The sequence below is a fragment of the Microtus oregoni genome, unplaced genomic scaffold (assembly GCF_018167655.1).
Source record: "Microtus oregoni isolate MIOR12 unplaced genomic scaffold, Mior012 000005F_ref0000423, whole genome shotgun sequence".
Classification (NCBI taxonomy): domain Eukaryota; kingdom Metazoa; phylum Chordata; class Mammalia; order Rodentia; family Cricetidae; genus Microtus; species Microtus oregoni.
In genome coordinates, this window is record NW_024543064.1 from 39,545,386 (window position 1) to 39,565,733 (window position 20,348).

General features: G+C 51.7%; 1 protein-coding gene across 1 annotated transcript in view; it reads right to left on the reverse strand.

The window, feature by feature from the left end:
* Nucleotides 1-363: 363 nt before the first annotated feature.
* The window catches only part of Ttc39a (tetratricopeptide repeat domain 39A), a 41,294-nt gene continuing 21,309 nt past the window's right edge, over nucleotides 364-20,348 (reverse strand). The window contains 14 exon segments of the mRNA XM_041652756.1: nucleotides 364-858; nucleotides 1,178-1,294; nucleotides 1,835-1,949; nucleotides 2,306-2,417; nucleotides 4,067-4,187; nucleotides 5,787-5,878; nucleotides 12,336-12,365; nucleotides 12,367-12,498; nucleotides 13,732-13,791; nucleotides 13,869-13,936; nucleotides 14,330-14,438; nucleotides 16,503-16,568; nucleotides 17,230-17,353; nucleotides 19,435-19,499. Coding sequence (XP_041508690.1) covers nucleotides 738-858; nucleotides 1,178-1,294; nucleotides 1,835-1,949; nucleotides 2,306-2,417; nucleotides 4,067-4,187; nucleotides 5,787-5,878; nucleotides 12,336-12,365; nucleotides 12,367-12,498; nucleotides 13,732-13,791; nucleotides 13,869-13,936; nucleotides 14,330-14,438; nucleotides 16,503-16,568; nucleotides 17,230-17,353; nucleotides 19,435-19,499 — 1,332 coding nt within the window. The 3' untranslated portion in view covers nucleotides 364-737.

Genomic DNA, 20,348 nt, shown 5'->3' on the forward strand with positions numbered 1-20,348 from the left:
GCAGCACTAAGTATGAAAAGGGATCGTGAATAAAGGATTTTGTTTGGCTTTTTCCTAGGCTTCATGCTGAATCACTTTTGAGAACAGGGTCTACCGTCTCATTATGGCTTCAGAGCCTCCAAGAATGACCGAACTGATTCTCCCGTCTGCCATTTTTTCAATTAGAAGACAAAATCCAAATATGAAAATTCATTTTTAAGTGCTAGCAACTTAATTTGGTTGTTTTTTTTTTTCTAGACAGTTCTGGCTGTCCTGGAATTCGGTATTAGAACTTTGAAGCCAAAAGCTCAGATGCTAGAAACTCCCCCTGTGCTACAAAAAAGGTCTGAGACAACTGAGACATCGCTGAGATTTGAAAAGCAGTTTGGCCTTGGCAGCATGTAGAGATTTACTTCCACTTTGTCCGAGTTGAAAACAGATTTACAGGCAATTTTTTGGTTTAGTTTTTTTTTTAAACACCAAGTATAATCCCATCAGTATATTCTAAAGAAATGTAAACTGTTCGTACATTCTCTTAAACATCACAGTGTAAAACAAGTACCCGTATGTGTGATAGAGGGCTCCACCTGCTCTGCCCTTGGCAAAGGCCTTGGCCAAACAGGTAAAATATTGTGTGCCATTCCACTGGAGCAGCGGGTGGACCCCACAGAAAGGCAGCAGGAGGGGGGTCTTTTGAAATGTCTCCAGGAGCTCTGTCCACCTAGCTGTGTGTTGTCTTCCAGCCCGGGAGCACAAAGCTACAAGGGCACTGATGACACCACAGAGCTGTTGCCATCTAGGGAAGACCTGGCCTGGAGTGTGGCCGCCTGGATTCGGAAATGTGTCCTTGACTCCATGGAGTAGTTCTTGTAGTTTTGTCTAAAGGGAAGCAAAGGACCAGACACAAGAAGCTTGGCCATTCTGGAAAGTTAGGTGAGACACCACCACCATTACCACCCTCATCCATACATAATCTGAAACCTGAGCTTTTAGGACATTGAAGGGATTCAAGATGAAAAGCTGAGCCCTAGTGGTGTCATCTGCAACTACTGTCATGCCTTCTGGCCCATTCCTGGTCCCATTGGTCCTTGAAATCAGGAGACTTGGGTCTATATACCAGCTCTGTAGCCTCACTGCTGCCTGGACACCTGTTCTGAGGGAACACAGGTAGAAAACATGGGGGTTGACCAAGCCTTACTTGGCAGAATCAAGGAGTTTGATGGCCTCTTCGTTTCTGCCTTGCTCCATGAACAGCAGGGCCAACTCCAGCAGGGCATTTGGAATCAAGTAGTGGTCATATTTAATCTTCTTTTCACTGCAGAAGAGAAGCAGACATCCTTCAGGTCCTCTTCACTGCCTTCTTGGAACTTCATGTTCTTGGAAAAGCCGGATCCTCACACTGTGGGTCCTGTCATAGCCTCAGCTCACCTCCCTGTTTGTCTCAGCCATGCTTTCTCCAGGTTGAATGACTTTTAAACTGGGAAACCTGTTCCCTATCTGGCACCCTCTGACCCATGCTCCATACTGCCCTGGAGACAAACTCCTTGCGCATCCTTTCCTAACTCCATCTGTGGGGTAGCCTTCCTCATAGTTCTCAGCAGGCAGGAAAGGTCCTTACCGTGTGCCCGCCCTGTCTCCAAACACTCTCCACTTAAACTTTTCTCCTTTGATTTTTTTTTTCCTACCTGCTAAACTTCCAAATTTATGTTTTGGTCTCAAACTCCAAGTGCTGGAATTAAGTGTGCACCATAAACATCCAAATTAAATGTTAGGCCTCCGGTATCTCACTTCAGCACCTGTGTGGTGGACAAGTTGGCTGGAGTGCGGTGGGGGATGAGCAGCCAGAAGCACTTACCTGGCAGAGATGCTCCTGAAATTTTCCTCTGCCTCCTGGATGCGGCCCAGGTATTTCAGGCACAGGCCTTTCAGCAGTTTGACCAAGCAGTCATCATCTGTTGAGTACTCATTCTCTGAGAACAGGGGTGTGGGGGAAGAAGGTAGGCTTGCTCACTTCTGCAACAGTTACTCAGGGAGCCCCTCTGTGGAACCCAGGACACAGGTGAATCAGACAATTCACCTCAGGGGACTCACATCTGAGAAGAAAAGACAGATACTGAGATAATGGCTCCAGAGAGAGCTAGGAGTAACTGGAGGAATCTCAAGAGGACGCCTGGACAAGGAAACAAGGGACACTTGCTTAGAGGAGCTAATACTGGTCTTCTAAAAGACTGGCTACTGGGATAGAGGACAAGAAAGGACATTTTTGGCAGAGGAAACTTCAAGACCTGACGTAGCCTGGCAGGTTCAAGAGCCTGAGGGTAATCACCTGGGCCCATAGCCAGCATCTCTTCAGCCTTGGTGATGACCTCGAGCATCTCGTCAGTGAGTTTCGGCTGCTTCCCAATCACAGCATAGCCATTCCAGATGTACATCATTTCCTGAGAGCGAGTGGGGCAAGTCAGTCCTGATCTCTGCCTCGGCAGGGCCTCAGTTTTCCCATCTGTCAAACAGGCAGCTCAGCTCAAAGGTCTGAGGCCTTGCATCCCTGATCTTCCAGAGTCCAAGCCTATGGAGGTGTAAGGCTGAGGGCATTATGGAGGCAGCCCCACCAGGGATTTGTTACTGAGAGCTCCTGTATTCCATGAGGATTTCGGGTGGCCTGACTGCCAATAGGTTTCAGCTACCTTTCCTGCTGTAGCCACTATGGTTGCTATCATGCCCTCTCTATCCTTCCTGAGGACTGGGCCATGCCCAAACTGTCCGGGAAGCCCTCTCTGCTCCAGCGGGCAGGACCTCCATACTGGAGGAAACTATTAAGCATCTCAAGACAGTGGAGCCTAAGACGGTCATCTCTCCCCAGCAGGAGTGGGCTCAAGGATGGCGGCCTCTCCATGTAAATTAGAAATCACCCTGACTGACATTGAAAATGAAAATTTAATATCTGAGTTTCCTGTTAGAGTCACATTTCCTAAGTCATCAAGCCAGGTCATGGATAGGAATGCATTTATATAAAATGGTTACACAGATTCTTGTTACAGTGCACATTTAGGTCAGTGTTCTTTAAGTTGCTCTGTGGTCTCTAGGAAAAATCAGCAGTCTATATCCTGGTTTGGGCCTGTCCCTCCCAGTGTACTCAATCATGGACCACTTTCTACAGAAGTAGCATTTAAATTGTGGGTTAAGTCACATCTGTCCTTCCCATAATACCCTCTTCCTCATTCAATAGTAATAACTTTATTGTACATTTTAAACTAATTTTTTTTTGAGACAGGGTCTCATGTATCCCAAGCTGGCCTTGAACTCACTATGTAGGTTGCTAACCCTCCCGCCTGCACTTTCCAAATGCTGGGCTTACAGTGTGTGCTACCGTAGTCACTCTGTAAAATACTTCAGAACTTCGAGGATACACTTACACGTTCTAAATAGAACAAGTAGGAAAAGGTCAGCTTAGGAAGTATTTACACAAGTCACCAGTGGATTTTCACACCTCTGCAAGAGCTGGGCCAGGTGCCAATGGAGACGCTTTTTCACAGTAGAAGGCCCCTAAGCCTTTGCCACCATTGCCCGGGGGAGCTGGGTCTACAGTTTGTCCAGCAAGCAGAGAGGGCTCTCTACTCTTCTAGACTCAGCTTATCTGATGCCAGCTCCAACTATGCGTGGAATTAGCCTAACAGTGGCCCTGAGTTCTAATCTTGAGGCTCCACCTGTGTGGGCTAGACAAGTTTAGCCTTCTCTCTACTGACCTGCTTTAAGCCTTACACCCCCTGCCCCCTGCCATGCAGGCTTTCTTCAGTCAAACATAACTGGCTGAAATGCTACCCTTGCCTCAGAAAAGGTTGATCTAATGAAGGCTACAGTAAATAGTGATTAGAATCCTGTCGCAGCAGAACCGTCGTCCTAGGAACAAGACAGTCAGGTGATCCTTGGCTGATGCTTGGGGCTGGAGTGTTGTCTAGTACCTAGGAAAGTGGTTCTTCCTGCCTCGAGGCATCTGCAGCCTGCTGACATGTCTTCCCACCCTGGTGACTTGTGAAACCCTCTCCAGTCCATTCATCCACCTGCCCCAGAGGTTGTCCTTCCTACTCACCAGAGCAGGGATCGGCAACGAGATGGGGTTGGGAGAGAGGTAGCGTCTGGACTTCCGGATGGCAAACTTCTCGGTGGGTAGAGATTTCCCAGCAATCTTGAGCTTCAAGCCTGGCACAGCCCTGAAAAAGAAACGGGGAAAGAAAGGCTAAGGGTTTGGCTCAGCAGACATGTTCAGTTCTCCAGCAGCAACAGGAGCAGGAGTATAGGGAGAACGGTGCAGGTCTCGAGCCTCAGTTTCCACACGGTGTGGTGAGGGAATTTAACCAAAAAGCATTTCAAGGTGTGAGCCAGCCTATGGTTATGGTCTCATTTCACAATCTCTGCATGGCCTGTTTGCTTGCAAAGGCTCCAGAGCTGGCAGTGTGAAAATGTGCCTAGATATCCCTCAGGCCTGCCTCCTACTTATCTCCCCTCGACGCCCAGGCCTTCCTGGGAGGGTCCACAAAAGTCTAATCCCAGTTTCACAGGCAAGACCAACACCCGGGGAAAGGGAGGGACCTGCACAAACAGCTCAAACCCTTAATTAGCTCCAGCCTCCTGAGATAGGGCCTCAGCTGTTTCAAGGATAGAATAAAATGCACACAGCTAGGCATGCCTCGGCTGGAGCCTCACCCACGACCAGCTGCCTGGCCACTGGGTGTGGCTGGGATCTCAGACCAGGAGCCGTGTGGGCTCAGGAAACAACTGGATGGGTGAGGCCACCCCAGATTCCTTGCTGCTTATTTATTGCAGAACCTCTCTGGGTCTGTTTTCCAATCTCAGACGCGTAGCTCATACCACCTCTCAAGCTTTCTGGGGGAATTCTGTGAGCTGGGACCACAGAGTTCGCTGCGCTGCAGCAGGCACTCTGCAGGTAAGTGCTCCCCAGCACTAACCAAGGTCTGCCTCATATTCATGGAGCAAGGCTCTAGACTCCTTCCTCCAACTCCAGGCTGGCTAGCTAACATTGACTCTTCACAAAAGGCAAGTAAGTGATACAGAGAGCAATGAGAATAGCAGCACTCTGGGGACAGCCCTGTAGGCCCCAAGTTCTACTCCGGGATCTTCAGATACATTCCCAACTGAAAACTATAGTTTGTTCTCCCTATCCTAGGAATTGTCCAAGGTGTCCCAGCTGGGGAGTAGATTTAGTTCTGGGCTGTGCTTCTGGGGCTCTAGCTAACTCTCCGGACCTCAGTCTGCGGGCTTTTATGAGAATGTCCCGCATGGGCTCAGGCATTTGAGCTCCTGGTTCCCAGTTGGTGCTGTTTTGGGGGAGGTTTAGGAGGTGTGACCGTGCTGGACGAAGCATGTCACGGGGCGCAGGCTTCACTCTACCTGCAGCTTTGCTCTTGCAGTACCATGCCTGGCGCTTGTCACCCTGCCACTCTCCCCTGTGCACCTCACACCTCACCCCTGCCACAGTGGACTCACCCTCTGGAGCCATAAGCCAAAATAAACTTCCTTCCATAAGTGACCTTGGTCGTGATATTTCCTCAGGCATCGGAAGGGAAGTGTCCCCATCTGTCCTAGTGACCAGATGAGAGAGATGAGTGCTAGAAGCTTCTGACAAAACACATTCACAGGGTTCTAACCAGCAGCGACACTGGCATGGAGTGGTAGCTGGAGAGGAGTAAGGGCACAGGGCACCGAGCTGGGAGTGCCTCTCCTATCACTACAGAACCTGACTGATCTGCTAACAGGAAGGCCTGCAACAGGAGCACCGTGGTGGGGCCGACCTGAATAACTCCACCTCGTCATCCCCGAATGGCTTGTAGTCTTCCTTCCCAAACATGCTGAGGTACGCAGCCTTCATGTAGATGTAGGTGGCCTGTGGGAGACAGCAGCAGGAAGATAAAGCAACCCTCCCTCTGATCACAAGTACCATGGCTGGCCCTCACTGGGGTCCAGAGGAGAGATGTATGGTCACCAAGTCCCCAGGGGAGGTCGCTGAAGCAGCTGAGGAAATGTGAGTTGTGCCTCGCCCCCTAACTCCGTCAAGAGAAAGACCTGACCCATGCAGGCCTGTTGAGACAGGGAAGAGGTGGGGTGAGCACGGAGGGGTGCTGCTGGGAAGTGGTGACCACAGGTGCCCTTGAAGGATGATGGGAAGATCCACAGACTCATAGGTACCCATCTGAGTGGTATGCACGGGACTCAGGTGGCTTGCAGTAGGGACTTTCTATGTCAGAAGAGTGAACAGGGCCCTGGCAGGGCTCAGTGGGAGACCTGCGTTGCTCACTTTTACACCTTCCCCTCAATCCAGCCCAAAGAAAGTGTCTAGAAGGACCCTGCCTGCTAGATCCAAAGGCCACCTGATGGGACGTGGGGAGCTCTGCTTGAACTGCAGGCATCTGCACACAGCAGCACAAGCAAGGCTCTGGGGTGAGGGTTAGAGGCGTTCGGTTTTGTGCTGCCCTCAAGTGGCTAAGTTTGGAAAAACCTGCCTCCTAGGGCGACTGCCAAGGAAAATACTTGCCAAAGGCCGAGTAGTGCATGGAGAAGGAGAGGGAATCCTGGAATCTCCTCCCGCACCATCCTTGCTGGAACACAGAGGTGACCAACCCTTCAACCGGCATCCAAGCTGGTCTTTGTGGGTGTATAATGGAGTCTCCTTATGGAACCTTGAACGTGTCACTGGTCCTCCATCTGCCCCTGACATTCCAGGGACGGTCCCTCTTGTCTAACCTTTTCCTTTTAGATTGAATACCTGAGATAGCGTCTGAATCTAATAAAGAAATGGTGGTGGTACATATGTACCAGTCTAGCCAGTGTCTGGAGAGTCCACAGCTTTCTCACTGGGGTGCAGCCCCAAATACAGCTTACTCAGGGTTTTGAGCTAAGAATTTAAAGCTGACAGAAGTTCTCTCCTTATGAAATAACCAGGTGAAAAACCTTGTGATGTCTGGGGAAAAAAACTTAAAAAGGTTTGTCTCACTGGGTGGTGGTGGTGCACATCTTTAATCCCAGCACCCAGGAGGCAGAGGTAGGCCATCTCTGAGTTTGAGGCCATTCAAGATTTCCAGGACAGCTAGAGCTATACTGAGAAGCCCTGTCTCAAAAAAAAAAAAAAAAAAGTTAGGTGATGCATGTTTCTGACATGGTGGGCAAGTACATCATAAGTTCAAGTTCATCCTTCCCTTCACTGTAAGTTTGAGGCCTGAACTAAGTGAGACCTTACACACACACACACACACACACACACACAGTAAAAAGAAGTAAAAACACAGGGTCATTCTAGATGGTAGAGTGGTTGCTTCACAAATGTGACAACCCGAGTTCAACCCAGGAACCCACACAAGGATAAAACAGGGAACAGATTCCACTAGTTGTCCTCTGACCGCATATATCCTGGCACACACACCCACAATCACACACAATAATAATTAACAAAATACAAAACAGTTCTCAAAACAAGAGGTACAGGGGCTGGAGAGATGGCTCAGAGGTTAAGAGCACTGGCTGTTCTTCCAGAGGTCCTGAGTTCAATTCCCAGTAACCACACGGTGGCTCACAACCATCTAGAATGAGATCTGGTGCCCTCTTCTGGCCTGCAGGCAAGCACACAGGCAGAACACTGTACTTAAATAAGTCTTGAAAAAGAGAGGTACAAATAGACAATAAATAAATGGGAAAATGTTCAATATCCTTTGCCATAATGGAAATGCAAATCAAAGCTACATTCAAGAAACGCAATGACAACAAATGCTGGAGAGAATGTGGGGAAGAGGAGCCCCTGCAGACGGCTGGTAAGAGTGTAAATTGGTGCAAAGCAGTGTGGAAATCGGTATGGTTATCCTTCAGAGATGATATGATTGAGTGATACACCCCTGAGCACACATCTAAAGGAGTAAGCTTCAACGGCTACCAAGGCCTCACTCTCCAGTGGTCTATCCTGGCCTCTCAGTGTCAAGCCCCAGCTGCTGTTCGTGACTCCCTCGTGCCTTCCAACCCAGTACCATCTGGTGACCTACACATTATCAAGTTCAGCTGCAAGGGACAAACTTGGTGGCCTCTGGAGCACAGCCCGTGTGTGCTGACTGTGAAGAAACACTTCCCAGAAGGCTTCACCTCACGGATGCTGTCTTTTCTTAATCACGGTAAGGCGAAGGTTTCCCTTCAGGGATTCTGGTCTTACTCATCATCACTGATTCTCTGGCCCCAGCTAACCAGAACCACAGATTCTTGACTCAACAGATGGTCCTAATAGTCTTTAAGTGGCCTTAAACTTCTCTTTGGAACTTCATAAACCAGGCCTCCATCGTCTACATTACTCTAAATTCTTACCTTCCTGGTGCCCACAGAACAGCTCACCAAGCTTTGAACATTCAGTGGCTTTTCTAGCCCCAAATTCCAAAGTCCTTCCACAATTCTCTCAAAAGCATGGTCAGGTCTGTCATAGCAATACCCCATGATCCTGATACCAATTTGTAGGGTTACTACTGCTGTGATGAAACACTGTGACCAAAAGCAATTTGGGGAGGAAAGGGTTTATTTCACCCACACTTCCATATAACACTTCATCACAGCAACAAGGGCAGGAACTCAAACAGGGCAGGAGCCTGGCAGCAGGAGCTAATAGAGACCATGGAGAGGTGCTGCTTACTGGCTTGAACATCACTACTTACTCTCCAGAACCACCAACCTAGGGTGGCACCACTAACAAGGGGCTGGGCCCTCCCACATCAATCACTAATTTAAAAAAAATGCCCTACAGGCTTGCCTACAGCCTGATCTTATGGAGGCATTTTCTCAATTGAAGTTCCCTCCTCTCAGATGACACTAACTTAGGTCAAGTTGACATAAAAACTAGCCAAGACAGAGACCCCATCTCAAAACAAAACAAGAAAAAAAAAGAAAGAGAAATAGGGCTGAAGAAGGCTCAGTGGGTAAAGTGCTAGCTGCAGAAGTCTGAGGTCCTGAGTTCAAATCCCAGTACTCACATAAACCCAGGTGTCTGGGATGGGAAGTGTGGCGGAGGGCACAGGGCAGACACAAGAAGATCCCTAGAGCCTACTGGCCAGCCCACCCAGCCGAAATGGTAAGGTTCATGTTCAGTGGACAGACATCAACTCAAAAGATAAGGTGTAAGGCGATAGAGAATGACATCTGGGAACCAACATCTGGCCTCCCTAATATGTGCTCTGACACACAAACACAAATGAGCTATTGAGCAATAACTGTTGTATATGGAAGATAACTAATATGTGCCTCATATATTCAGGGGGAACACACAGCCCATAGGTCATGTGAGGGGACAAGGGGACAGACACAGATGGAAACCGCTGAGCCATAGGAGGCGCTAACCAAGGATGCTGGACAAGACTTTAACCCAGCCATCGCTCTGCCCCAGACCAGAGGGGCTCCGTCCTGCAGCCCACTGCAGCCTGAGCAGTCCTCCTTCAAGACACACGTGACCCAGCCTTGACTGCACACCAGCATTGTCTCTGACAGAGGACTTCTATCCACTGGAAGCCAACACGAAACATCTGTGTGCTTCATGTCTCTAGAGGATGAGCCTTCAGTGGGGTCTTTGCTTTGTCCTCTCTGGATCCAGGGCCTAGGCTAGGGCCTGGCACCAAGAGTGCTCAGCAAGCACGGACATTCAAGGCCCTATATGCCAGACAGTTATAGCTCAAGGACTCCCTCAGACTTTCCATGACCGACCCCAGACACCTCTGCAGGATCACCTAATACTGTTTCTTCTCCATTCCGCTACAGCCCTCCGGGGCCTTTGCCTGTGGAAACATTTTCTTAGAGGAAAGAGCTCCCTCACCCTCGCTGTAGACCAGCAGTCAGGCTGGGGTATACAGTGACGTGTGCATAGCAAGTCATCCAAGGACATGGTGGGGGCACGGTCACCTTCCTGATGTGAGTCCCTTCTCCCCGGGGTCAGCTGTTTACCTCTAATTCCACAAATGTTTCCCTCACTGGAGGAGGAAACCAAGGCTGTGCCAGGCAGACAGTGCCCATTTTTGAGCCTCCAGCAGCTGCCAGCGGAGGGAGGATCACGCCTCCAGCACCCCTCGCCGCTCCCACAGCAAAACCCCCGCCCCCCCCCAGTGAACACAGAACCCTGGCAGTGCCCTCACCCCCAGCCCTTGTTTCTTGCTCTGGGTTTGCCCTCTCCCTTTCTCTTGTCCCTAAATCCTCCTCCCTGACTCAGCCCAGAGGTTTTGCCTTCCTGAATCAGCCCTTTTTCGCCTTGGTGGTTCTTCCAGGACTCCTGGGCCCCCTGCCTCTGCCTTCCGAGGACTAAGCTGTGCCACACCAGATTGCTACCATCTTAGCCCTAGGCTGCAAGCTCTGGGCAAACTCAAGGTCTCTGCAGGGTGGACTTTCAGTGATCCCAGCAGAGGAGGAGCTGAGTATAGGAGGTGGCATATACGGCAACGTCCACAGGCAAATCAATCCCTAGAGTTGGAAGCTGATGGATGCCGTGGCGATCTGGTGCTGGAGAGCAGGAAGGGATCAGGCCCCGAAACTGATGCCTTTTTAACCTATCTGAGGAAGGGAACTGCAGGCAGAGGAAAACTCACTGCCCCAAAGTCAGACAGAGAGGTAGGTGTTCCTCACAGCAGACTTGTCATGCCTGGGAAGTCTGGCCTGCCCTCACTGTGGCTGTGTGGCCTCACCAGGCCTCCCTGTCCCCGTGTGGGTGGACCCTGTTGCCTGCCTCATGCCACAGGAAAGATTCTGCAGTCATATTTAATTTGGAAAGGACCCTTAAGGCTTTGTTCTTGTTGGGAGTGGGGACAATGAGGAATGGATGTGGCCCAGAGTTAGGCCCTAAGAATGGACCTTCAACAGCAGGAAGGCCTCAAGGAAAACCCTCTGCTCAGAAGGAAGCGAGCAGTTAGGAGAAAAGCAGCTCCCCGTGAATGACCCCAAATCCACTGTGTACCCCAACAACAGAGTTGGTCCCTTCTACCTTAGGGGGTATGGTGAAAAAGGAAGACAAACGCTAGAGACACAGGGATTACTGGGGAACCTGCTTCCTCAGAGCTCCAGTCAGCCCCAGGATTTCACTTCAGCTTGGTCTCAGTGCCCAGTAAAGCCCAGAAGAGCCACAAGCATGCACAGGCAGAGTGAGAGAGAGAGGAGATGCAGGTGACCACTGGGTCTCATGATGTGTGTCAGGGCAGAGCTGCTCTAACAACCACCTGCAGTTCAAGTGGCTTCAAAGATCCTGGAGGATGCTAGGGTTGATTAGCAATGTCTGCTATGGACAAGGGATAAAGTCGCGGGGGTAGGTGTGCTATGTAGCAGGAGGGGACACGGCAGACACTCACTTCAGAGCTCTGCACTGCCCTCACTGTTACAGGCACAGCGCTGGCACTGTCTGCACTGACTCTAAGTCTGGCTGTCTGTGTTGGGCGGATAGATGCCTTGTTTGTTTTATTTTGCCTCCGTGGCAGATCTGTAATATTATAACTTCCTCCCCACCTTTTTCTCTCACCCCTTCCAGTCACACCGCCTCATTCTTCTTCTGAAAACACACTTCTCCCTCCTACTCTCTGGGAGGGAACCTTCTCACCCCCCCCCCCCCCCCGCCCCCCCCCCCCCCCCCCGCTCCAGATGCTGACCCAGATCTATGAGGCTTAACGACGGGCTCTGGTGGAAAACTAAGAGGGAGATGTAATTTGGGGGCAGCCCCCGGCCACCTTGCCTGTAGTGTGAAGAGAAGCTGCCTGAAACACAGCTGTCAGAGGAGAGAACCCAACTGCAGGTGGGGTGGCTAAGCCGGATGATACAGTTTGAATCCCTGGCGTAGGGTGAGGCCCAGTTACTTGAATTATACAAGCCGCTGGTATTTTAGATCTGTTTGATTCCAGCGACCACCAGAACCCACTGGGGCTATGTGATTAAACATAAATAAAATGTAACCATTCAGTGTCTCGGCTGTGCTGGACACCTTCCATGTGTCTTTGTGGCTGGCATGCTTGGTGGTGCCAAAGAAAAAAATCCCTGCCGTAGTGGGCAATTCTGTTGGACAGTACGTGCTTAGACAGGTGACCACACAGCTATACGGACACAGGGAGAGTTGAAGGGACAGAGTAGCTTGGTGACAAGGAGGATGCTTAGAATGATGGACAGGGCCGGATTCAGTGCCAGCACCCAGTCAGCCTCTCTGCTTGGCCTAGCTTTCAGCTCCTCCCAACCCTGAGTCCTCCTCAAACATTTGGTTCCATTTAGAACCCAGCAGACACATCCATGCTCGGTCGGGGATCTGGCCCATCTGAGGGACCCCTGGCCACCCAACGCCCTGACCCACAGTGTCAGCCCACCTTGGACCAGGAGTTCTCCTTGCTCAGCAGGGTCGGCGTAGAAGTAGGCCATCTTCCACTGGCCCTTGTAGGTGAAGCACCACATAAGCTCCCAGTAGCACATGTGGTGGAACTGCTTCCAGTGCTGCTGGGCCTCGCAACATTCCTCGAACCGCCGGATGGCCTGTGAGCAGCTGGGGGTCAGCCTACCGAGAGTCGGGAGGCCTCCCCGCAAGGCATGATGGTCCTGAACTGGGCCGGGTCAAGACGGAGTCTGGGAAGCCAGGGAACCTCAGCTTCCTGTCCTGGTTTCTGACTGTAGGGATTTGGTCACGGAATGAAAGCATGGGACAGAGCCCATTGGTGTGTGTTGGGGGGGGGGGGGGCGGATAGGGCAGGGCGCACAAGGTGTTAATACTGCAATGTTGGCATTGGTGTGTGTTGGGGGGCGGGGGGGGGCGGATAGGGCAGGGCGCACAAGGTGTTAATACTGCAATGTTGGCATTGGTGTGTGTTGGGGGGCGGGGGGGGCGGATAGGGCAGGGCGCACAAGGTGTTAATACTGCAATGTTGGCATTGGTGTGTGTTGGGGGGCGGGGGGTGGGGCGGATAGGGCAGGGTACACAAGGTGTTAATACTGCAGTGTTGGCATTGGTGTGCTTATGTCGATGGATGTAGAGGCGGGCCAAGGGTCAACCTCGTGTCTTTCCTCAGGAGCTGTCATCTTAGGGTTTCTCTGGAACCTGGGGCCCCCCAATTATGCTAAGCTGGCTGGCTAGCAAACCTCAGGGATCCATTGCTTCCCCCACCCCCCTCCCCAGGACTGGGATTATAAGCACAGGTCACCATGTCTGACTTTTTCACGATGGGTGCTGGGGACTAAACTCAGGTCGCCTCTTACTGTGCCATCTACCCAGCCCCAGAGAGTGTCAATATTATACTGATATAGTAGTCTGTTCCTTCATAGAAAACGCCCAAGACTCTAGTGGTTTTCCATGGTTACCCCCACCTGGGGATTTACCCCAGCAGGACTAGCAGGAGGCTTCCAAGACCCTACAATGTAGTCTTCCGCATTGGCGTAGTGCCCTGGACTTGGCCCTGACTGTGACTTCCCTGTCTGGTGTCTTCTGTGGTTCTTTCCCCTCCGACATCACTACCCTCACCCACATTCACCTCATCCAGCCTAGTCACCATGCCCCAGGCAGCTTTTCCTGACTAGGAATGCCACAAGCCCGCACCTCTCTATCAAAAGCCTACAGCACCAACGCCACCCCCCTCCATCTCCCCAGACCACCCCAGTCAGGAGTGCTCCTCCCAGCCCTGCTCTTTCATGGGGTCCCCCTACCCCCAAGAATGCTCCTATGTGTCTAACTTCTCGCTGGGCTGGGACATCCCAGGAGACCTCCACATCACTCACAGCATCAATATTTCCTTTGATAGCTTCAATCCGCCCGGCAAAGAACAGGAAGATGGCACCCTGCAATGACAGTCGTGAGGATGGAGTGTCCACCGGGTACAGGTGGGATGGGGTGACCAGCGGAGGTTGGTCCTCACCTTGGGGTATCGGTTCAGGTAGGGCTTCAATAGCTTCTCTGCTTCCTCGATGTTGACATTTCCAGTACCTGCGGGGTGGCAGGGAGATGCGCTGCTCAGGTTCCCACTGCGGGGGGCCTGCGCTCCTCCTAGCAACCTGCCATGGCCTTCTTGGGGCCTCCGTCTTCCCTCTGAGAAATGGCACGATTCTCCCTATCTCCAGGGTGACAGGGTAACAGGGTGACTGTCCAGGGACATCACAGGCTCACTATAACCTGGGGGCCATTTCTGAGTCCACAGCTGTCATCTTCACACCTTCCACAAGGTGGCACAATCACCCTCATTTCACAGAGGGAACCTGCGCAGACAGGCCAGGAGCAGCAGGCCCAGTGGACCTGGTTCTGCCCAGTCCTGGGTGCCTGAGCAGGGTCAGCCTTTCTCGCACCCAGGAGCCCGCCACCCGGGCGCACCGGGTCTCCTACCGAGCACGAAGGTGAGGAAGGTGTGGTAACACAGCAGGAGCATGACACACAGCACTGCGCGGAAGCTGTGCCCTGTCGCGCCCTCCTCCAGCTGCAGCAGCCCGTAGTCCTGGGGGGGGGGGGGGCAAAAAGACAGGCTGGGGTTCCCAGAGAGTCACGGGGTCCAGGTGGGCAGTTATGAGCAAGTCTCTGCAGTTGTGAGAGAGTCTGTTCTCCGGAGCCAGGAGCGGTGGGCACCAGAATGGTGACCCTGAGTCAAGGGCTGCCCTCCCCCAATCTCTCCATCTGCACCTACTCTTGACCCTGTCAAGGGCATGAAAGCCAACAGTGCAGTCTGCTTGGGAAGATGAACGACCTGACAACAATGACCCTAACTGCAAGTTGGTGCGGATAGTGCCGAGAAGCCTGGGGCCCAGAAAAGCTTCCTGGGGGAAGAAGGTTCCAGAACCTCACTGGGACCAGCACCAACCTGTGTGTGTAGTCTCTGCTCCCGTCTACCTTCCTCAGTTATCCATGCCCTTTCTCAAATACAGGCCTGGCGTGCCTCAAACCCTCCACAGCTGCCCTGGTTTGGAGCAGGCTCCACCCAAGCTGCAGCTGCGGGTGAAGGTGGACCTTCCTACCTCAGCCTTCCTTCCTGAGAACACCAACCCACCAGCCCCTGGAGCCGCCAGCTGTGGACCCCAGACAGGGGACGTCCCAGGGCCAAGCGTGGGCCTTATGCGGCCCTGAGCCTTGTGGCCTGTTTCCCTCCTTTGTGCTCCGTCCTTTTGGTGATACCCTGGGAAAGCCCCCACACACCTCAGCCTTCACCCACAAAGGGAAGCCGCACACTCAGCCGTGGCCCAACCCCTCCTCTATTTCTGATGACTTATGTGACTCTCTCTAGGTTTGTTTGCTGAGACAGGGTCTCGCCATGTATCGCTAACTGTCCTAAAACCCACCATATAGACCAGGCTTGGAACTCAGAGATCCTCCTGCCTCTGCCTCCTGCCTCCGCACCCTGAGTGCTGAGGACCATCACGCCTGGCTCTCTATAGCACTCTTAATGCTTTTTTCATGATTAACAAAGATAGATTTGACGGACAGCAGTGGCGCACGCCTTTGATCCCAGCACTCGGGAGGCAGAGGCAGGTGGATCTCTGTGAGTCTGAGGCCAGCCTGGTCTACAGAGCTAGTTCCAGGACAGCCAGGGCTACATAGAGAAACCCTGTCTTAAAAAAACAAACAAACAAAGCCAAAGATGGATTTTGTGTAATAACATTTCCTTTTTAAAATGATGTCATTGGGCTGGAGAGATGGCTTAGAGGTTGGGAGCACTGGCTGCTCTTCCAGAGGTCCTGAGTTCAATTCGCAGCAACTACATACATGGTGGCTCACAACCACCTAGAATGAGATCTGGTGCCCTCTACTGGCATACACGCAGGCAGAACACTACATACATATAAATAAATAAATCTTAAAAAAATAAAAATGATGTCATTTTGGGAGAAATAACAGGTAAACCAAAAGCAGTGGGTTCATATAAATGTCGGGTATCAGGGAGGGCCACAGAGGACACACACATCAGGACAAGGTGAAGCCTCTTATGTTCACAGAAAGGGGGACTCATGGGAGAAAGGGAATTAATTGTCTAGGGCCACAGGGAGGAGGGAAGGAGGGTGGGGTTGTTTTATGTCTTCCTGGACAGTGTTCCTTCTACTGCACTGGTGACCTGGAGTGCAAGGCCTCGGCCTCAGTGAGTCCCCTGGTTCCTCTCAAGGTCTGATGTACAGGGCTCTCTGAACACTCACAGATGAAATAGGGGCACCAAAAGATGACCCTGGACGAAAGGACTGGCTCAAGGCCTTGAAGTGAGCAGGTGATCAAGTGGGGGAGAAGACCAGGATCCTGATACAAGTCACGGAAGGACGGGATGGTGTGGCCTCTGATCCCTCCAGGGCTGTCCTCACATCTACCCTCTATCCTGTGCGGGACTGGGAGAGATCTGTGGCCTCAGAAATCCTGAGGAAAGGCTGAGGCTCAGAGAGGTCTAGACTCTCCCCAGGGTCACACACAGAGGGAGCTAAGCCAGGATTGGCACCAGGCCCCATGGTCCCTCAGCCCCACTATGTCAAGCCCAGCTCCAGCCCTGGACTGGGCGGACAGAGGGCACCCAAAGGCTGGTAGTTACCTTGTTTCCTGAAAACCCAACGAACTCCAGCAGCCTCAGGATCCTGGTGGGAAGCATGGACAGCGTCTGTGGGATCAGAGGCAGTGGGTGTGTGGAGGGCAGCCTAGGGAAAGTCAGAGGCCCCACCCATGACCTGCCCGTTACCCAGGCAACAGACTGGCCACCTCTCCCAGACCTGTACCAGCCTTTGTACCATCTCCCAGGACCAGCTCCTTTCTCCACAGCAGGCTCAGCATTTCCATGTAGCTCCAAACAGCCCCTGCTGCTTCCTCTGCCTGGAACACCCTTCCCTGCCTGGAACTCTGGGAGGATCTAAGAGTCAGCTCAAAGCTCATCTCCCTCCCCTAGAGCTCTCTCCAGTGGCCCCAAAGAGAACTTAGATCCCTGTCCCCTGTGGGTTACAGCTGTTTCAGGTCTCTCTGTTCTGACCCCTGGTAATGTTTAACAGCTACCCGTCCGGGGCAGAAGCAGTCTGAGTTTCTGGGTTGCCAATGTCTATAGCTATAGTTACCCCCACTCGGGGGTTCAAGCTGCCAAGTAGGCACACCGATACACACTTAGACTCTCTAGAGATGTCACCCTCTATGACACCCCAGTTTGAAACCCTGGTAATATTTAAGAATCATTTCTAGGTCCCATGCCTAGCACACAGCCAGGCACAGTGGCACAAATGGCTAACCTTGTGTGAGACAAGGCCATGTAGGGGAGCTGCATCTGGCCCAGGCACTAAAGAAATGAGGGTTCCCACTCACCAGGTGAAGGCTCCTACACCAAGCTTCACCCCTCCTTCAAAGTGACTATGGCTCTCTCCCTTGCAGTATTGCGAGGACTGGACGAGGCTATCCAGCTCCCTGTGGGACGGAAGGGTGGGGCTGAGTCATATCCCCAGGTCTCCCTCACAGGGTGAGCTCAGAACCCAGAGAGCTGATACCCAGTGAATTTCCATTGTTCCAGCAGTCACCTCCAGCTCTCTGTGCCAGGCACTAGAGGGCAGCAGGGAGCACAGTAACACACACACACACACACACACACTCTCTCTCTCTCTCTCTCTCTCTCTCTCTCTGTCCCCACCAATCACTTGAAAGGAGGAGAAGGCTGTATCTGGACTTAGTCTGGGGATAAAGAGGGTTTCTCCGATGGTATTTTAAGTAGAGAGGTGACATGTAAGCTAGAACTGGGTGGAGACAGATGATCTAGAACCTGGGTGGTGACGTGTGAGCTTAGAACCTGGGAGGAGGCAGATGATCTGGAACCTGAGTGGTGACATGTGAGCTTAGAACCCTGGGAGGAGGCAGATGATCTAGAACCTGGGAGGAGGCAGATGATCTAGAACCTGGGAGGAGGCAGATGATCTAGAACCTGGGAGGAGGCAGATGATCTAGAACCTGGGAGGAGGCAGATGATCTGGAACCTGGGAGGAGGCAGATGATCTAGAACCTGGGAGGAGGCAGATGATCTAGAACCTGGAGGAGGCAGATGATCTGGAACCTGGGAGGAGGCAGATGATCTGGAACCTGGGAGTTGAGTTGGAACCAGCCCCGTGCAAACTGTTCTGACAGAAGCATGTCAGAAAGCTGTGGGGGCACAGACCAGTTTGGCATATTTGAAGAGCCTAGAGCAGGCCTACTGGTCTTCAGCAGAGTGATGTGGGAGGAGCAGCAAAGATGGGGGAGGGGAGCTCACCGGCTGAATGAACCCAGGGCTCCACTCTGTAAGCGAGAGGGGCCTCTGGAATTGGGAGGGGTGGCCTGACCAGGTGTGTGCTCTGCTGTCACCGTTCTGGAAGCTGGCAGGACAATTGGGGGGACTGAAGCACTTGTCTAGCTGTCCCTGAATAATCTAGCACAGGCCTTTAGGTGTCCTGTGCAGGAAACAGTCACCCTGGTCAGGGAGAAAAGACAGCAAGTGTTCTCAAAAGTGTAATGGGAAATAAGTTCTAACATATAACTCAGGGGAGGGAGGGCGGGGTTCTCAGAGCTTTATCTGATTTCCGACTTGTAGATAAGGGACGGCAGCACCACACTCGGTAAAAAGGCTCCGGACTAAATCTTCAGGCTTTTAGCCATTAGTACAGCTGTCCCCGGCCCAGAGAACTTTTGTCAGGGACCCAGACATAGTGTGGAAATGATTCTGGCACAAAAGGAACTATTAGAAGGTGTGGCTTTGTTGACAGAGTAGGTATGGCCTTGTTGTAGGAAGTGTGTCATTGTGGGAGGAGCTTTGAGGTCTCACATATGCTCAAGCCACACCCACTTCCTGTTGCCTCCAGGTCAAAATGTAGGACCACCACGTCACACCATGATGATACTGAACTAAACCTCTGAAAATGTAAGCTACTCCAATTAAATGTTTTCCTTTATAAAGAGTTGCCATGGTCATGGTGTCTCTTCACAGCAACAGAACCCCTAAGACAGGGAGCATGCCTCTATGTGTATGTGTGTCTATGTCTGTACACACACATGCCATTCCTGTATGTTAAAAAAAAAAAAAGGTCAAGGAAGAAACCGGGCGGTGGTGGCGTGTGCCTTTAATCCCAGCACTCAGGAGGCAGAGGCAGGCGGATCTCTGTGAGTTCGAGGCCAGCCTGGTCTACAAGAGCTAGTTCTAGGACAGGCTCCAAAGCTACAGAGAAACCTTGTCTTGAAAAAAAAAAAGCTGCTGTTCCTTAAAGTCCTCTGTCCATCTGCCCCCTGCCCACCAGCACAGGCTGTTTGTGCAGACCCTGGGTCAGTTTCTTCCCCAGCAGACAAGACATTCAAGAAGCCAAACACACAAGTATAGCCAGAAAACCAGGAGAACATTGTTCCAGAAAATGGAGATTCCGGGGAGGTACAGAAATCTGAGTTCTCAGTTTTCTAGACTTTGGGCCTCCCACAATGCAGTCTGAGGGGACGGGTAATAGAGTCCTTGGCCCCAGGCTGGACCCACTTACTTGTAGGTCTGGTAGCTGTTTCGAACTTTGATGCCACCCTTGATGAAGCTCACCATGTTCTCGTCCTGTGGTGGGGAGAGACGAAGAGAACTGAGTCCAAGGCAGGTAACTGTAGGCTGCAGGGTCACACACGGCTGTGGGCCTTGACAGCCTTCCACCCTGTTCCCAGACATATGACAGATGAAGCGGGAGTGGTCAGCGGTCACCCAGAGCAGGCCGCCACAACCTCCCTTCTCAGACAGACAGACAGACACCACACACACACACACACACACACACACACACACACAGTCAACTGCGTGCCCCTCTGGGTAGAAGGACCATGCCAGATAAGGAAGGTTGCTCATTTTTGGAACGTCAAAGGTAATTACTGTAAAGAATTATTTAAAGTCCCAGCAATCCCTAGCCTGTCTGGTGCCCCAGTCCTGGGTGTCCCCTCAGAATGAAGGGACGCGGGCTAAAAGGCATTATCTGGAATGTCCACAGCATCAGTGTCCAGGAAACCAAAACCAAATGCAACCAAGGCTCACCATGGAAGCTAGGTAAACCAAGGCATGTTTACATAAGAGACATTATCCAGTCACTCAAAGATGGAGAACCCACGCTCCACACACCTGGAAGCCCCTGTGACACCAGAGCAGCCAAAGCAACAATATGCTGTTTAGACACAAAACGGGATCACCAGTGCAGGGTCGATGAGGAAAGTGATAGCTTCTGCGGGAAGGAGGCTGAGACAGTGTCAGGGGTGGAGGGATGAGTCTTGCTATGTAGGCTCAGCCTCCAGCAGAATCAGGGTATGTGTGTGATAATAATATATAATAAAATCCAAATAAGATAAAATGCCATTCTTGTCCTAGTGATTAGGAACCGTTCAACTCCGTCATCTGAGAGCCAAAAAGATTTTAAAACCTAAG